General features: G+C 37.7%; 1 protein-coding gene across 7 annotated transcripts in view; it reads left to right on the top strand.

Moving 5' to 3' along the window:
• Window positions 1-1,031: 1,031 nt before the first annotated feature.
• Window positions 1,032-16,088, top strand: part of LOC108968653 (extended synaptotagmin-2) — a 27,266-nt gene continuing 12,209 nt past the window's right edge. For 2 of the 7 annotated variants that reach the window (XM_018932793.1, XM_018932794.1), the window contains exons 1-5: window positions 5,211-5,567; window positions 14,470-14,941; window positions 15,123-15,164; window positions 15,232-15,783; window positions 15,852-16,022. In XM_018932793.1, coding sequence (XP_018788338.1) covers window positions 5,503-5,567; window positions 14,470-14,941; window positions 15,123-15,164; window positions 15,232-15,783; window positions 15,852-16,022 — 1,302 coding nt within the window. In that variant the 5' untranslated portion in view covers window positions 5,211-5,502. The other 5 variants (XM_018932795.1, XM_018932796.1, XM_018932799.1 and 2 more) reach the window with 5 other exon arrangements.

Here is a 16,088-nt window from a genome sequence, read left to right as displayed (position 1 = left end):
TCATGAATATATGTGACCGTGCTTGGAAATTTCCAGCATCCCCACGAACAGACATCTCTTTACGAAAAATCAGTATATTTAGTTAACCTAATATAATCTATGATGTCATGTATAATATAACTGAACCCAATACCTGCCATTTATACATTGCTTGTTGACATTTTCTAACTTTCATTAACACTCACTTAATTAGGGCAAATAAAAGTTATATGGCTCAGAATATTATGGCCAAGTAGAAGTCAATAAACGAGCTGCAAYACATATATACAAATATACACATATTTAGACAAGTAATTACCTTCTTGCATGACCATTACCGTAGTTTGTCTACATAATCGTACTTTTTGACCAAACTGTAATAAGCACAAAACAGCTGGAGAAAAAAAAAACSAAACAAATGCTAGAAGAAAAGTAGCAAACCGAAGTCAAACAAGCGCAAACAATTGAAATGAGGTATTAGAAGAATCTACGAGTGGCTCTTGAACGTACACAGAAGAGCTGGGTAAACAATTGTTGGGCACATTTTTTACCCACATCGAATGCCAACTTGACAATGGCCTTTCTCCKAGCGTTACGACCCATTGCATTCGTGTCGCCTCCAAGCCATTTGCGGTAGCTATAAATGGCGCCAAGAGGTTGCACCAGCCCATATGCGAGTTTTTGCTAAAAATAGCTGAAATAAAAGAGCTTAAACTGGCGGTATACACGGTTGTATTTCTGTATGTATGCAACACAACTATGCACGACGAATTTGCCAAGCAAAACAAAGAAGCTGCAAGAAATGCCTTTGTTRTGTACATATCTATGTAAGTATATAAGAAAGAGAATAAAGCGCGCACACAACATCACTCAAAACTCACTCATTCTTAACAATGCGAACGCTTACGAAAGCTTGTAGCTGCTCAGTAAGCTTTCACTCAAATCATAAAGTTTTCTTTCAGTGCTTTTCAGCGAAATAAATCTTAAAGCCACAAAGTTTATGCGTTTGCTACAACATTCTTTCGGTTTTCTTCAGTTTCAACTCGGTCGATGTGTTGTGCGCTTTGTTCTTCGCTCGTAGGCTCGACGGCTGCGCTGTACTTCTGTGTTGGTTTATTGTTTGCTTAGCGCCAAAGTTAAAAGTCAAACTTGCCAGCTGATATACATGCATATATATAAACTCTTTATATAGAACAAAACGTATCGCGTAAAGGTTTTTGTGTTGTGGCCCGTGGATTTTCGGCTTCGCTGGTGCATTGTGCGGCTTTCTGAGCGCGCAGGTAACCAAAAGTGAAGCTCTAACAGAAGAGCAGAAATCAAGAAAAGTGMTGTAGTATATAAATTTACATTGACGTATTGTTTGTTTTACAAAGCCGGTTCCTTTTTTTCGTACGTTTTTCTTTTCACGTCTTATTTTTGGTAGTTTCGGTGGACGCTTTCGGAATTTTAATATACAAACATTGAGAACAACGAAACCGCTTCTGCTTTGTAATAAAACTAATAAAATCCATTTAATTCAACCGCCTGTGCTACGTCAATTGTTATAATAAAGAAAAGCAAAAAAATATTGAAGGCGAAATGTGAATTTGTTTCTGGCAGAGAGCGGCGTTGAAAAATAAAACGCGGAGGCGGCAAAGTTTGGCAATGCGAAAGGCAATAAAGTGTGCGAAATTAAACATAAATTAAAATTAAAATAATGAGTTATTTTCGATCATTAAAACACACAAACAAAAATTTTACATAATTTTTTTTGGTGAACAAATTTTTATTTTAAGAATTTAATTAGGTTTGGAGATACAAATTTCTATGGAATACTGCTATGAGCAAAAACAATTAGGACTTTGTTCATAATTTGAAAGTCTTTTAATATTTCTTCAAACTCTATGCCGTTCCATCAAAGTAATTCTCACTTAGCAACAATGCACTTGTGCCAACGTTTTCCAATCTGAGAAACAATTGTTAAAGTCAATTTCCGGAATAGCCTTACCTTACCTTTGCCGTGATATTCGGCCGATTGATCATCCGTTTCCGTGTCATAGCAAGACTCATCACCAGTAAAAATACATTTGTTCGCTTCCTGGCAGTCGGTAAGCAGTATTCCATAGACGTTAATGCGACGCTGTTTCTCGAAAGAATTGACTGTTTAGGAACCAATTGAATTTTCACTTTGTTTAAGCGCAAATGATCTCTCAAAATGGTCTTCACTAATCCTTCCGATATTCCAACGATGCCAGAGATCTTACTAGCGCTGACTGTTAATCGTCGATTCTCAAGCACCAATWCCTTTATTTTATTGACGTGCTGATCATCAATTAATAGACATGGTTCCTAGTCAGCGCGTTCTCGACCCTTTTTGAATAATTTGTACCAATCAGAAACAGTTGCTCACGACAAACAGTTATCAYCGAAGGTMTTTTCTAACRTTCTGAACGTTTCGGTAYTATACAAATTTAAAGGCAGTCAAGAACCATTCACTAAGTAATTTCCTTTGATGACAACACATTGAATTGTTTCGAACCAATTTCACACTCAAACGCTGTACCGCTATATATTTTGAACAGCTTATATAGTAAGGCTTGTTTAAAAAAAAAAATTCTTCATATTTTTGGCATCGTGCCACCTTCGGACTTATATTTGTTCCGGTATCCGCAAAATTGCTTAGATGGGAGAACCCTCATCTTAAATCTGAACGTCAAAAACTACTTAGACCATTCCGTTGTTCTAGAGCAAATTTTATATCGGTAATAGATATTGTGAGAGAAACTTGAGTTTGTATGGTAGCTATATGCTATAGTTGTCTAATATCGGCGGTTCCGACAAATAAGCAGCTTCTTGGGAAAGAAATGAAGTGTGAAGAATTTTAGATCAATATCTCGAGGACTGTGGGACTCGTTCGGGTATATAAGTGCAGAGAAAGGAACCGAAAGACACAGCTAAATCGACACAACCCTTAGTTCAATAAAAATACCCTGTGTAATAAAAAATTTGTTCAACTGTTAAACTCAGGCTGTCCAAACAACCTTTCTCTTAACATTCACATTTTTTTCAAGCTAGAACCGTATTAGAACTAAATGTTCTTCGAAACACTGTAAATTTTTACCTTTCCTTGTAATCCTTTATTTTTTCTCCTTTTTCTTCCKTTGAAGCCTTAGTCCATGCAAAGCTCATTACCTATTTCCCTTCCTCTATAGTCACGTGTTCACAGCTTTTGAAGACTTTTGCTTACCAGCGAGACATTTTTCTTCCTTTCGCKTTTCAACGTAATTTCAACAAACGAAACTTGGTTGATATCACTACAGAAATACAAAACAGAAAAWCGTTTCAATATATTATATTTGTAAGGTTAAATACTACCTCGTTTAATGGCAATAACATTCATTGTTCTGTATTTTTTCATGTTGCCTCTGCTGACCACTCAGCGTGAGTTTACTATACATATGTATATGCCCTCAACGTTGCTGAACATTCGCCCACAATCCTTAACGATTTTATTTTGTAGTTTCTTCAAAATTGTACAGAGAGATAATTTTTATTGCATTTTTAACAAAATTTTATTAGAGTTTTGAAGAGATCATATTCTTCAGTACACTTTAGGAGTTAGTTTACTTCGGTATGAAAGAGTTCCGAACTAAAGGTTGTGTTGAAAAAAAGTGCTGAATTTCTCTGTGTTGAGAACTGTGTCTGAACTAAGGGTTGTGTCGATTTAGCTTGTACTATATACCCGAACGAGTCCCACAGTTCTCGAGATATTGATCTAAAATTCTGCACACGTCATTTCTTTCCCAACAAGCTGCTTATTTATCGGAACCGCCGATATTAGACAACTATAGCATATAGCTACCATACAAACTGACCGCACAAAACCAAGCATTTGTATGAAAATATTTTATTTGATGAAATATCTTCATGAAATTTGTCATAGCATTTGTATAACAGCATAATCTTCGAAGAAATTGTTCAGATAGGACCAAAATAGCATTTATGTATGTAGCTACCATACAAACTGAGCTCTCAAGAAGAAGTTCTTTTATAGAGACTTTTTTATTCAGCACGATATCTTCRCGAAATTAAGCATAGACAACACTTTACACCAGGACAACATTTTAATCTTCGAAGTAATTGTTTCCGATCACTATAGCCTATAGCTGCCATACAAACTGAACAATCGGTATCTGGTGCTTGTATAGAAAACTTTTTCATTTGACGAGATTTCTTCACAAAATTTGGTATGGCTTTTTATCTATAGCAGTGGTATCATCTACGAAGAAATTATTCAAATCGATTCAMTATAGCATATAGCTGCCATACAAATTGACCGAACAAAATCAAGTAAAACACTTTGTATATGTTTTTTTTTATTTAGGCATATTGAAAATCTTATAAAAATCCAACATAATATCATAGAATTCTTCAAATATTTCATTTTCGAAAACTTCGTCATATTCGAGTGATTTKTCTAATAAATTTCAAAAGTTGCAAAAACCAAAAATTCGAAGTAATCTGTTACCATATGTTGATCGTCGAGAAAGGCGTCTGTTTAATTTCATTATGACCCAATTAAGTGGCCAGCAGAATGGGGCTCATACACACACGCAAACACAAATCAACGGCAGCCGAACACATACACGAATGCAAATGTCCGTGAAAATGTAAACAAACGCAGCAAAAGCGTGTCAACGCTCACAGACATACATACATGCATGTGTATATGTGTGTGYGCTTGTGTGTAGGTGTGCAAAAGTAGCAACAACAACCACTTGTTGGTTCAACGGCAGGGATTAATTTGTGTTTTCAACGCCTGAACGACATGATACATAACGGTAAAGCGCTGCTTTTATGTCGGCGCTTGTGCGTGTGTGTGTATGTGTAATTAACAGCATATTTATTGCCACTTTCGTATTGCCACTTTGCCGGCCACCGACATATGCTTCATCAACGTGCTGTAATTAAATGGTTTTGATTGCGTGCAATTTACAGTTATCTAAAACTCAGCAAACAACACAAATACAAAAACCAATAAATATTCGCTGAAAACAATAACRATAACATCAAGTGTAAACACGTCACTTATAATTGATACACATATTWACACAACAACACAAAACTTTCGTGCAACATAAACAACATTACAAAGAACAACAACAGCAAAAACAAGCAAAACAACACTGCATAGGACATAGCAATCACTAGGCTGCTCAGCAACGATAAACGCGACGAAAATGAGGTGAGCTTTGAAATTTGGGTCAATATCAACGAAAACAACAACAACAAAAACAACAGCAGCAACAACAAAAAAACGACAACGTTAACTTCACTAAACTCCATAACGACGAACTTTTAAATCCCGGAAATTGCCTCAACTGATGCCTCCCAAATACTCGTAGCAATCGTGCATCGTCGCCGGCTTTACAAAGCTAACCGAACTATTTCAATAAGACAACAAAGCAACGACTCAACCAAAATTCCCTAGTACACAGTTACATTTTTGGCAACGACTGTATTCGCGTCTGCGACTGTTTGGCGATGCGTGATCGCCGCCACGCGAAAATTTCGTTAATGTCGTGCTGCCGCGGCTGCTCGGACGATGTGTATGTTCATGGTTTGATGCCTGCCCCCGTGACACGCCCAATTTTATGGCACTTTGGCAAATATTGTTTTAGTTGTTGTTGTTRTTTAACTAACYAACTCAGCTGGTAACGGTAATATTRATGCATTGATGCGTTCACAGTAAAAACTAACTAAGTACAGTTAAGAAAGTTTGAGCTTTTTTATTGTAAATTGTGTTGCAATCAATTTTTAATTTATTTCACATTTTCGGCAACATTCTAGCTTTTATTTGCACAGTTTATTTATTTATGAGACTTATTTTTCGTATGCAACTTTTGCACTTTTCTTTTGCAATTGCGTTGATGTCCTTAAAAATTTAATACAATTTACTTTTCTAACTTGTACTTAGTACGTTTTTCATGTTAACTTGTCGCTAAATTTATTTTTAGTATTTTCTATTTATTATTTTTGTTTATCCGTATTATTGTTTTTTAGCAGAGAATCTAATGCTCGGAAGTACCAAATAACGTTCAAATATAGCTTAAGGATATGCTCAGATCTGTGTTTTTGCTTTTTACTAGGAGGCAATAGTTTTTCGTGTCAGAACCTTATAACATTTAAAATTACAGAAAAAGAACAATAGATTTAGATTCTTCTTTTCGAAATTCGGCACAAATTCGAGATACCAAGTGTAGCCAGGTCCTTTTCCTCCTGAACTCTCCAATGGAGTGGAGGTCGTCCTCTTCCTCTGCTTTCGCTGCCGGGTACTGCTTGCAAAACTTTCAGAGCTGGAGCGTTTTCATCCATACGGACGACATGATCTAGCCAAGACTCGTAACGTCGATTCATCAGGTGTTGTCATCGTCCATGTCTCTACACCATAAAGCAGGACGAGATTAATGAGTGACTTATAGAGTTTAGTTTTTATTCGTCGAGAGAGGAATTTACTTCTCAATTGCCTACTCAGTTCGAAGTAGCACCTATTGGCAAGAGTTCTTCTGACTTCAAAGTTATGGCTGTCAACAGTGTCGTGGGAGCCAAGTCATGAATGCGACGACTGTTTATGTCATAACAGGAGATATTTCATCTTGCCCTCGTTCACTACCAAACATATTTCCTTCACTTCCTCATGCAGTCTGCAGAAAGCAGAACTAATGGCGCGGTTGTTAAGGCCAATGATATCAATATTATCAGCGTACGCCAGCCAGACTCTTATAAAAATTGATTTATTTAGTTCTGCAACACTAATTATTTTCTCCAAGAGCAGATTGAAAAAGTCGCCTTGTCTGAAATCTCATTTGGTATCGAAGGGCTCGGAGAACTTCTTTCCGATCCTCACGGAGCTTTTGGTGCTGCTCAACGTCAGCTTACACAGCCGTATAAGTTTTGCAGGGATACCAAATTCAGACATCGCGGCATAAAGGCAGCTCCTTTTCGTGCTGTCGAAAGCAGCTTTGAAGTCGATCTTGTTTTCACTGCTCTTTTCCAAGATTTGGCGTATGGTGAATATTTGGCCAGTTGCTGATGTTCCGGGCCTAAAGCCACACTGATATGATCCAATCAGTTTGTTAACGGCGAGCTTTAATCTTTCACAGAATATGCTCCATAAAACCTTATATGTGATGAGGCCTTATCCCAAAGCAGTTGGGGCAGATTGTGGGTTCTCCTTTTTTGTGGATTGGGCAAAGCGCACTTAAATTCCAATCGTCGTGCATGCTTTCGTTCTTTCACTTTATTGCTCTTCAGCTAATTGCTTTGGAACTTCTTGATGGTTGGGTAATTTTGCGTCCGCTTCAATGTTATCGATTGGGGGTTCGCCTTCTGGCGTTTTGCTTTCTGGAGCTGAAGAAGTGCTCCATAATTTTAGTATATTCCGGGCATCAGTCACTAGATCTCCTCTGTTACTTGAGTCTAAGAAAAGTGAAAGCACAGTTGGTTCAAAAATCATTCAATTTTTCGAAAAACAGTCGCGTTAACAGTAACGTTAACGTATTGGCGTTGAGTTTTGGATTTATATGCTTACGACTCGGAAATAGACGATAAACCCACCGAATATCGTGGCAAAGGTGAGCCGAAGCTGAAACCACGTGAAAGTAAGTCAAAAATCAAGGTTTGTTTGTCAACTTTCTTCGATTATCAAGGTGACCTCCGAATTCATTCCGACTGACCAATCTGTCAACAGGGAGTACTATTGGCATTTGTCGCTTGTGCGCAGCTATTCTTAAAAAGACGTCGGAATTATGGGGCTACAACTCTTGGTTTTGCAACACGATAATGCACCGTAGTATACTGCTTTGATTCTTCATGAGGTTTTTACCAAATTTCCCACCAATATCGTGTCGCAACCACTGTGACTTCTGGCTATTCGGCATACTCCAACGACCGCTCCGGTGAAACCGTTTTCTTTACAACTGCCTGTTGACTTTAACAACTGCCTCGAGGATTGGAAAAAAACACGTCGGCACAAGTGTATTGAGGTCAAGAGAGATTACATATGTATGTAGATTTTGAAGAATAAATTAAGAATTTTTAAATTAGTCTTACTATTTTTTGCTCGCAGTAGTAAGTACATTTAAACTTCTTATAATATGTAAACAGAATTGCTTGCGCAAACAATGCTTTAAGTTTCCAACAACACGGCACATATTCACATTAGAAATTGCCGCATGAAATCCAATTTGTTTTTGCTTGAGGCTATTGCTTTTGCTTCAAAKATTTATGTTGCCAAAGAAGCAACAGGTGCAAAAACATAAATTCGTACGTATTCATGAATGTGTGTATGTGTTTACATGAATATTTKTGTGCATGTAGCAAAAGCAGTCTTTGCTGTTGTTGTGTTGCTGTTGGAAAGCAGCYACTTGTTGAGTCACCTTTAAAGGAAATATGTGTCAGTATCAAAGCATGTATATGTTCGTGTGCTTGAAGGTTCTTTGYCTCTACTTAGAACATGTTCGTATGTACGCAAATATGTCGCTATTGGAATAATAATTTGTTTATTTATTTATTTTTTGWTTWATATTACTCATGCAGCAATTCAATTTAAACGCGTCTGTTTAAGTTTCCTTWGCCGAATTGTTTGCTGAAGTCTTTGGTTCTTTGCTCATATGTCACCTTTATCTTCCTTTTGTGACACTTGCAAATATTTATTTTTGCATTGACATGCAAACACACATATTTTTGAAATGAAAAGATAATGCAAAATTTTCAAAAGCGAATTTTTTGGGGTCAAAAATTTCAGTTATGCCTAGTATCAATATTCGAAAGAGAATATTCGAAAATATTTAAGCTATTTATCTTGAAATACGTCAACCTGCCTCCGTTCTACGTTAGCTCTGTTTCTACTCAATATTGTGCAAGTACAAATACGGCTAAGCGATTTCGTCTCCAGTCGAGACAAATAGTTGCAGACATGAGTCCATGCGGCCTTTTTATGCATAGGAAGCTTACATGTAAGCCGATTATCGAAGAAAGAGCAAAAAAAAGGCATCGATTACTCTATACTGTTGTAGAGGAGCCATTGGCARGAGTTGGAGTCTCTCACCGAAAGTGGCCTCCCTGGCTCTAGGACACCATAGTCAGGTCCATTATGTTCTATGAAGTATTTATGTGATGGAGGGCTCTAGAAAAGACCACACTTGCAAAGAAACTCGAGAATGGTCAAAGGGTTGCGCTCATCAGCATGTGTGATGCACTAAGATCGACTCCAATAATGGCACTTAACGGCATTTAAAACATAGTGTCCGTAGAAATCGCCGGAAAGTGTATGCCTCAGAAAATCTGGGTYCTTAAAAGAAGGCGTATCTGAACACTCAGATATCCTCACACACTTTAACTTCAGATCGGATCACTTAGATCATGGAATCGCCAAACCGAATTCTGGCGGCTGCTTCTCTGTACACATACCGAGGAGCGCGTTATGAATGGGAAGAAACCGTTGTATGAGAGAGGCAGTGTGCTTCTTTAGGGATGGAACAAAGCTTGGGGGAAGGTTGGTGCAGAGCTTTACTGTCAAGAGCTCTCTATCAACTTCATTTTCGTACTTCCTGACTATTGTAGTGTCTTCCAAGCAGAGGTTGCAGCCATAAGGTAGCAGTAGATCTGCTGCTCCGGAGTGTAGCTTCCTATAGAGAAGTGACTGTTTACTTATGTAGATAGAATAGCGGCGATAGTAACCTTGAACTCATTCAGGGTTGGTCGAAGAGTGCCTAACCTCGCTCTTAATAGCATCGAGTGTCTTTGTGATAAGACTAGTATGGGTGCAAGGCCACAGCGGAAATGTAGAAGACAGTTAAGTTAGCAAGAAAAGGCACCCTAGAACAGCTATCGGTAGAATAGGAGCGGATCGGTGCTCCCATATCCTCTTGTGTTCTATTACTAGATAGCTGGGCTTTGCGGAAGCTCGGAAGATTGATAGCAGGAGATCTATTGATCTCTTTGCCCTCAGTAAGGCTAGCCTCTCCCTAGGTGTGGGGCTTTTAACAGGCCATTACCCTATTGGCGTYCAGGCTGTAAGGTTGGCAATCTTACCAGACGCCGCGGCGCGCCGTTTACAGAAGCTGTATGAAATAAGATGAAAACAACTCAACACTTMCTTCTTGACTATCCCGCGTTTGAGAGGTTACTAAGGGGTTTGCTTAACTATAAAACCGAACACATGAGTTTTTCTTTTCTATGATTTCACAAAAGACTATATATACGCAGTCCAGGGGATTAGCCATCAAATCTAACCTAACTTCTTCTCCAGAAGTTTGAGTTAGTWTGCTGTCCGATACATATTTCACTTGTAGGTCGTTTGAACGAGTTTCAAAAATAACTGTCACAGCTTTTTTAGGTGAAGTTATAATCGCATTTAGATAAGCATTACCTCCATAAATATCGCTCTCTAATTTTTCGTTATACTYTCGGCTAAATTTTTTCAAAATAACTCTCTCTAACTCAAGTCGAAATTTTAATTACTCTTTTAAAAAAATTTCCTCCGCATATTTTTGCAATGCAAACAACATATGTGTAGTATGGTTGAATGGCTCCAGCGATAATTACACTGGATGTGCAAACGATTTTTTTTATTTTATTTTTTTTTTTGTTTATTTTTATATCTTTTTTTGTGCCCTGAATATTTCCATGATTAATGAGTTAAGCTTCTMGCATTTGTTAAGGGTGTACTCGTAAAAAGCCACAAAACTGAGTCAGCGAGACCAGCATTCTAAGCTTCATTCCAGCTGCCTTCATCAACACGAGTAATTCAGTGAATATTCCAACCAATATATACAAACATACCTACGTACATTTTTCTAAGTAGAGTCAGTATATTGCTTTTATAAATAATTATATATATAACTACATACATACATACATATATACGTACATAAATAAAGTACATATTAGAGTTAAATGCTTTGTAGGAATATAGCGTGACTTCTCGTTGTATGCGAGTGCATGATTTTTTTCAGTTTCTACTCACACATATATATGTATATACACATACACATATTAGGGTGATTCATAAAAAAAAAATTTTTTTTTCGTTTGATACTCTGAAAAATGGGTTCCTAGACACCTCTAATGAAGCTGCTCCAAGAATGAGTTCTTAATTATAACGGGAAGGTCTCCCTATTTACAATTTTCTATTTTTTCTTATTATCATATAGAAAACGTTTTAACTCGCTTCCAACTGCTTGAAAAAATATCTTGTTCCATAGATTTTGCAGAAAATTGACTGCTCTAATAAAAAGGTCTGTCGATTTTTTCGTAAACCCAACCGTTTAAAAGGTATTAACAGTTAAAATTTGATTATTTTTGGGAAATTTGTTTATTTCTTATGAATTTGATAACTCAATGCAATAAAATCATTATGAATAATGAATCTCATAGTCAGAGTAAAAAACGAAAAAAAAACATTTTTTTTTTTTTGAATCACCCTAATATATATATAAAATTATATAACATATGTGGCTGCATACCGACATTTATTCATTCGTTGAAGCACGAAAACTCACAAAAACCCACATATTTTAGCCACACATGAATACTATAGATGATGTGACTACAAACGTACATACACATATTTATGAAAGTATATGAATATAAATATATATATATATATACCCATACCCATTAGAAGTTATCGCCATCTGCACTTGTGCCAGTGTGTGCGTGCCTATAGCCGGCGGGCTTACAGCATTTTGTTGTTGCTTTGGCCAAATAAAAAACGTAAACATTTTTTACGGTTTTTTATAACCGCCACTTTGAGGCAAATAAAAAAAAGWTGGCTGTCATTACCATTTTACTCCAATTGTTACAGTTTGTGTTATCCTTCACTGTTTCACTGGCTTTCTTCATAAATTATTGCGGCAAATCGTTTTATTTGAAAGTAARGCAAACAGCAAAAGTACAATTATTACTTTGATTTTGCTTTTTTCTCAAATTGTCTGCTGTAGATCTAATTGAATTTCGAGCTTCACTTCTTTAATTAGARACAATGGGAATGAAGTATTACCAGTTAAACTAACTGAAACCCACTTCTTTTGCCAAATAAACAGCTTAATTGACAAAACAACTTAAAAAGCAATTTGAAAAGCTTATAATTAAATAAATATATATACTATATATTCAAAACTAACTGATTTATATGAAACGACGTTCTTTTATCCACTTCTGTCAACCCTTCGTTTTCTACAGTTCTTTTCTTTTGCTTCAGTGATTACCTCTTCACTTGCTTCTAAGTGATATGGAATAGTTTTTCGAGTTCAAAACAGAAAGTCCTCCGCAATATAAGCTGACTAATAATCTCCGGTCTCATTCCATGCCTGTGRATTACGATTTTTTTCGATACATGGAAAAACATCGTTCGATGTTTGTTGTGGTTACGAGATATGCCATGGCAATCTTTACATACATATACAGGTATTTGACCACTTGGGAATATTTTATGCTGCATCGGTTAGAAACTAAATAAGTTCACGTTGTATCACAGTGGATTTGGTAAAAACCCTGACTTTGTCCAACCCAGCTACTCAATGTCTCCTAAGTTACAGCATTATGAGCCAAGGCAGATTTTACGTCTCAGCTAGCTGAAGGCTGGGCCTTCGGAAAGATTAGAAGACATCATTGGAACGTGTCATCATGCTCCACGCCTGCTCTGCATTCYGCCGAATCAACTTTGCCATTTTTCTGAAGGTGGGATCTAAGGGTCGGTGCTATGTGATGAAAAATACAATGTTACTAAGATTCATTTTTGGTCAGTCCCAAGCTACCTTTATGGTATGCCCTGTGTTGYTAGTGTTCCAAAACCTTGATGAAACTAAATAGTCTAGGGAAGCTTGGAGGAATTATATTCATGGCTACCTCCGAGCGAGCAAACTCATCTGCCTTTTCATTTCTTTATTTTCTATATGATTGAGTACTCAGATAATTTACCCAGTTAACCACAGAGAGCCTAATTAATRCCTCCTTGCACACTTAGCACATTCTATTTTGCCAACATTTCGTTCTGATGGATTTAATTGTATTTAATACTGTATCGATTGAATTTCAAGTGATATGACGGTTAAATATYGACGCAAAAGCTTGGTTTTATTACGCTTGAACATCTCCAAACTCTGCTCCGAATTATCAACTCTTYTTTTTGTTTTTGCTCAAAAGTGAGCTCGGATTCGTGAACGATATGATATACACAATCAGTTGATAGATCTTTAGAGTGCCTGCTATCTCGAACAACTTCACGGTCATCCAAACCGGAAAACCGGACTCTCTTTACCAAAACAAGTTTTTGCTTCAAATGTATTTTTAGTYCCTCCAAAAARYAATATTTTATCAACACCCRAAAATCCTAYACATCCATTTTTTTCACCATAACAAGAGTTGCCGCACTTTAAATGAATTCGAAATCCACAAACTAATTATCCGACAGTTATCAACTCTAGCAGCGTCAACTATGGGACCGGGACTTTTCAATTGACCTGTTATTAAGGAATATTTATTCTACTTTATTGCCGGCTTTCCAACATTTTTTATTTACATGAAGTAAGTATTTCAAGGTCAAAGCAGTGGCTACRAAAGGAATTTCTTATCGGTTCTGTTTTTATTTATTTCTTTGTTGAGCGAGTATTATCACAATATGTTGCGAAGTATGCCAAAGTCAGTTTTATTGTGTTAGGCACTGGGAGATGACTTCATCGTGATCCATATTTACACAGTTGTCCGTATACACATACGTACATACATACATTTTTATATATRTGTGCCACACGATTATCACGAATTTTTCTCGGTTGTTGTGCTAATTTATCTCAACTCTTTTCTTTTTCCCTTTCATTTATCTTATATATACGATTTGTTAAACAATTGTTGTTGCTTTTTCCGCTAAATGTTCATATTTATTATTATTTAGCGAGAGATTTTCTTGAAAGCTTCGTCACTGATGAATTCGTCTAACGCTTTTGCCTTTTATTAATGCTTATGTACTCATTATGTATATAAATATTTATATGTTTGTGGTTATAAATAAATATATTTGCTACGAAGTATAGCTAGAGACTTCTAAGTAGCGCCACACAGATTCCGTAGACTGCGGCAGCCGGCGGCAAAGCACGCCAACAGTCACACAGTCACACAGTCTGTCGGTTGATTAGGCACAAGCGTATTTATTTCACAATTTGTTGTTGGCGGCGTCTCTAATCGAAATTGCGTGACTCTTTGAGAGCGTAATAAACGTTTTGAGCGTTTCAATTCAATCTTGAACAGCTGCCGACAGCCTAAGACACGTCACAGTAGATTGCGTGCACAAGACGTCAGCTTATGTGTAAGCTTTGCCTTTTACTCCAAATAAAAAATCACTAAAGCACCACGCTAGCTTGTTGACTTCTAATAAATAAATGTATTAATRAACCATTCAAGAGTGTACTCTCCACACCATACCAAACYCATGTGCGTTCTTCTTTTTAGCACCATCGAAGATATCCCCGAAACCCAGGAGGTCAGCTCCACCACCACCACTGCCCAGCCAGAACCTGCGTCGTCCACGGCAAACGAGGTATACGACCCCAATACGAGCATACCCCGCCCACCGCTCGCCGAATTGACCGCACGCCCGCCAACACCCGTCGATGACAGTGAAATGGCTGCAGCTAGCAAGGAAGTAAATGGCGAAAAGGCCGTCGCCACGACATCTGCCAGCAGTGATAGCATCTTTTCTATCATCTATACGGTTTTCAAGAAGGTTGCCATTGTGGGCTCCATTTATTTGGTTGGCTATATGGGCTGGAGTGTCGCGTGGCTGATCGCACCGGTAATATTGTCAGTGGCGCGCGATGAACTACGCAAAACTACCGAGCATAAACGCAGTATTGCCAAAGCTTCGGCCATGGCCTCTGAGAAGGATGTGATACTGGCGCGCATCGATGAGCTGCCAGCGTGGGTGAGTACAGTTGTAGAATTTTAAGAAAATACTGGTAAGCGATAGCGGACTCATAACGCTTTATGGCCTGTAGATTCTGCTGTGAAAATCAGTCTTCCACGTTATTTTTTATTTTGGTTCTCTTCCTAAACTAATGATCAGTTTCTCTCATATTTTTTCCTATTTTTCTATTCCTTCACAGGTTTACTTTCCTGATGTGGAACGCTGCGAATGGGTCAATAAGGTATTTATTTAATTCTACCTAAAAAGCAGACCGGCACAAAACTTTTCTTTACTTCCCTTTCGCTCAGATTCTCAAGCAAGTGTGGCCCAATGCTAACCATTTCGCACGCACTCTCGTCAAAGAGACTATCGAACCGAACGTGGCGCTCGCACTCGCTAATTACAAAATGAATGGCTTCCGTTTCGATCGCATCATTCTGGGCACGATACCACCACGTATAGGCGGTGTCAAGATCTACGATAAGAATGTTGATCGCAACGAGATCATCATGGATTTAGATTTATTCTATGCGAGTGATTGCGATATCAATTTCTATTTGGGTAGCATGAAGGGCGGCATCAAGGACTTCCAAATACATGGCTGGGTGCGCGTAGTGATGAAGCCACTCATACGTTCCATGCCACTTGTGGGTGGCCTACAGATTTTTTTCCTCAACAATCCGAATATCGATTTTAATTTAGTGGGTGTTATCGATTTTATGGATATGCCCGGCTTGAGTGATTTGTTGCGCCGCATTATTGTGGAACAAATCGGTGCAGTCATGGTCTTGCCAAATAAGTTGCCAATAACTTTGAGCAATGAAGTGCCAGCGATTAGCTTGAAGATGCCAGAACCGGAGGTACGTAACGAGGACGTGGTGCATTGGGAAAATGTGGATGTTTTGTTTTTCTTTTTGTTGGTTTGTAGGGCATTCTACGCATTCATGTCATTGAGGCTAAGGATCTGATGAAGAAGGATATCGGTGTTTTGGGCAAGGGCAAGTCAGATCCCTATGCAGTGATCAATGTGGGCGCCCAAGAATTCAAAACGCAAATTATTGAGAATAATGTGAACCCAAAATGGGACTACTGGTGCGAGGTAAGTCATTCTTTATTGATATTTATGAATTAATTATTTTTAAAGACTTTATATTGTTTATTTTTT

The sequence above is a fragment of the Bactrocera latifrons genome, unplaced genomic scaffold (assembly GCF_001853355.1).
Source record: "Bactrocera latifrons isolate USDA-ARS-PBARC rearing strain unplaced genomic scaffold, ASM185335v1 scaffold_223, whole genome shotgun sequence".
Classification (NCBI taxonomy): Eukaryota; Metazoa; Arthropoda; class Insecta; order Diptera; family Tephritidae; genus Bactrocera; species Bactrocera latifrons.
The sequence above is the reverse complement of the archived record's forward strand: the minus strand, read 5'-3'. Positions and strand labels throughout refer to the sequence as shown.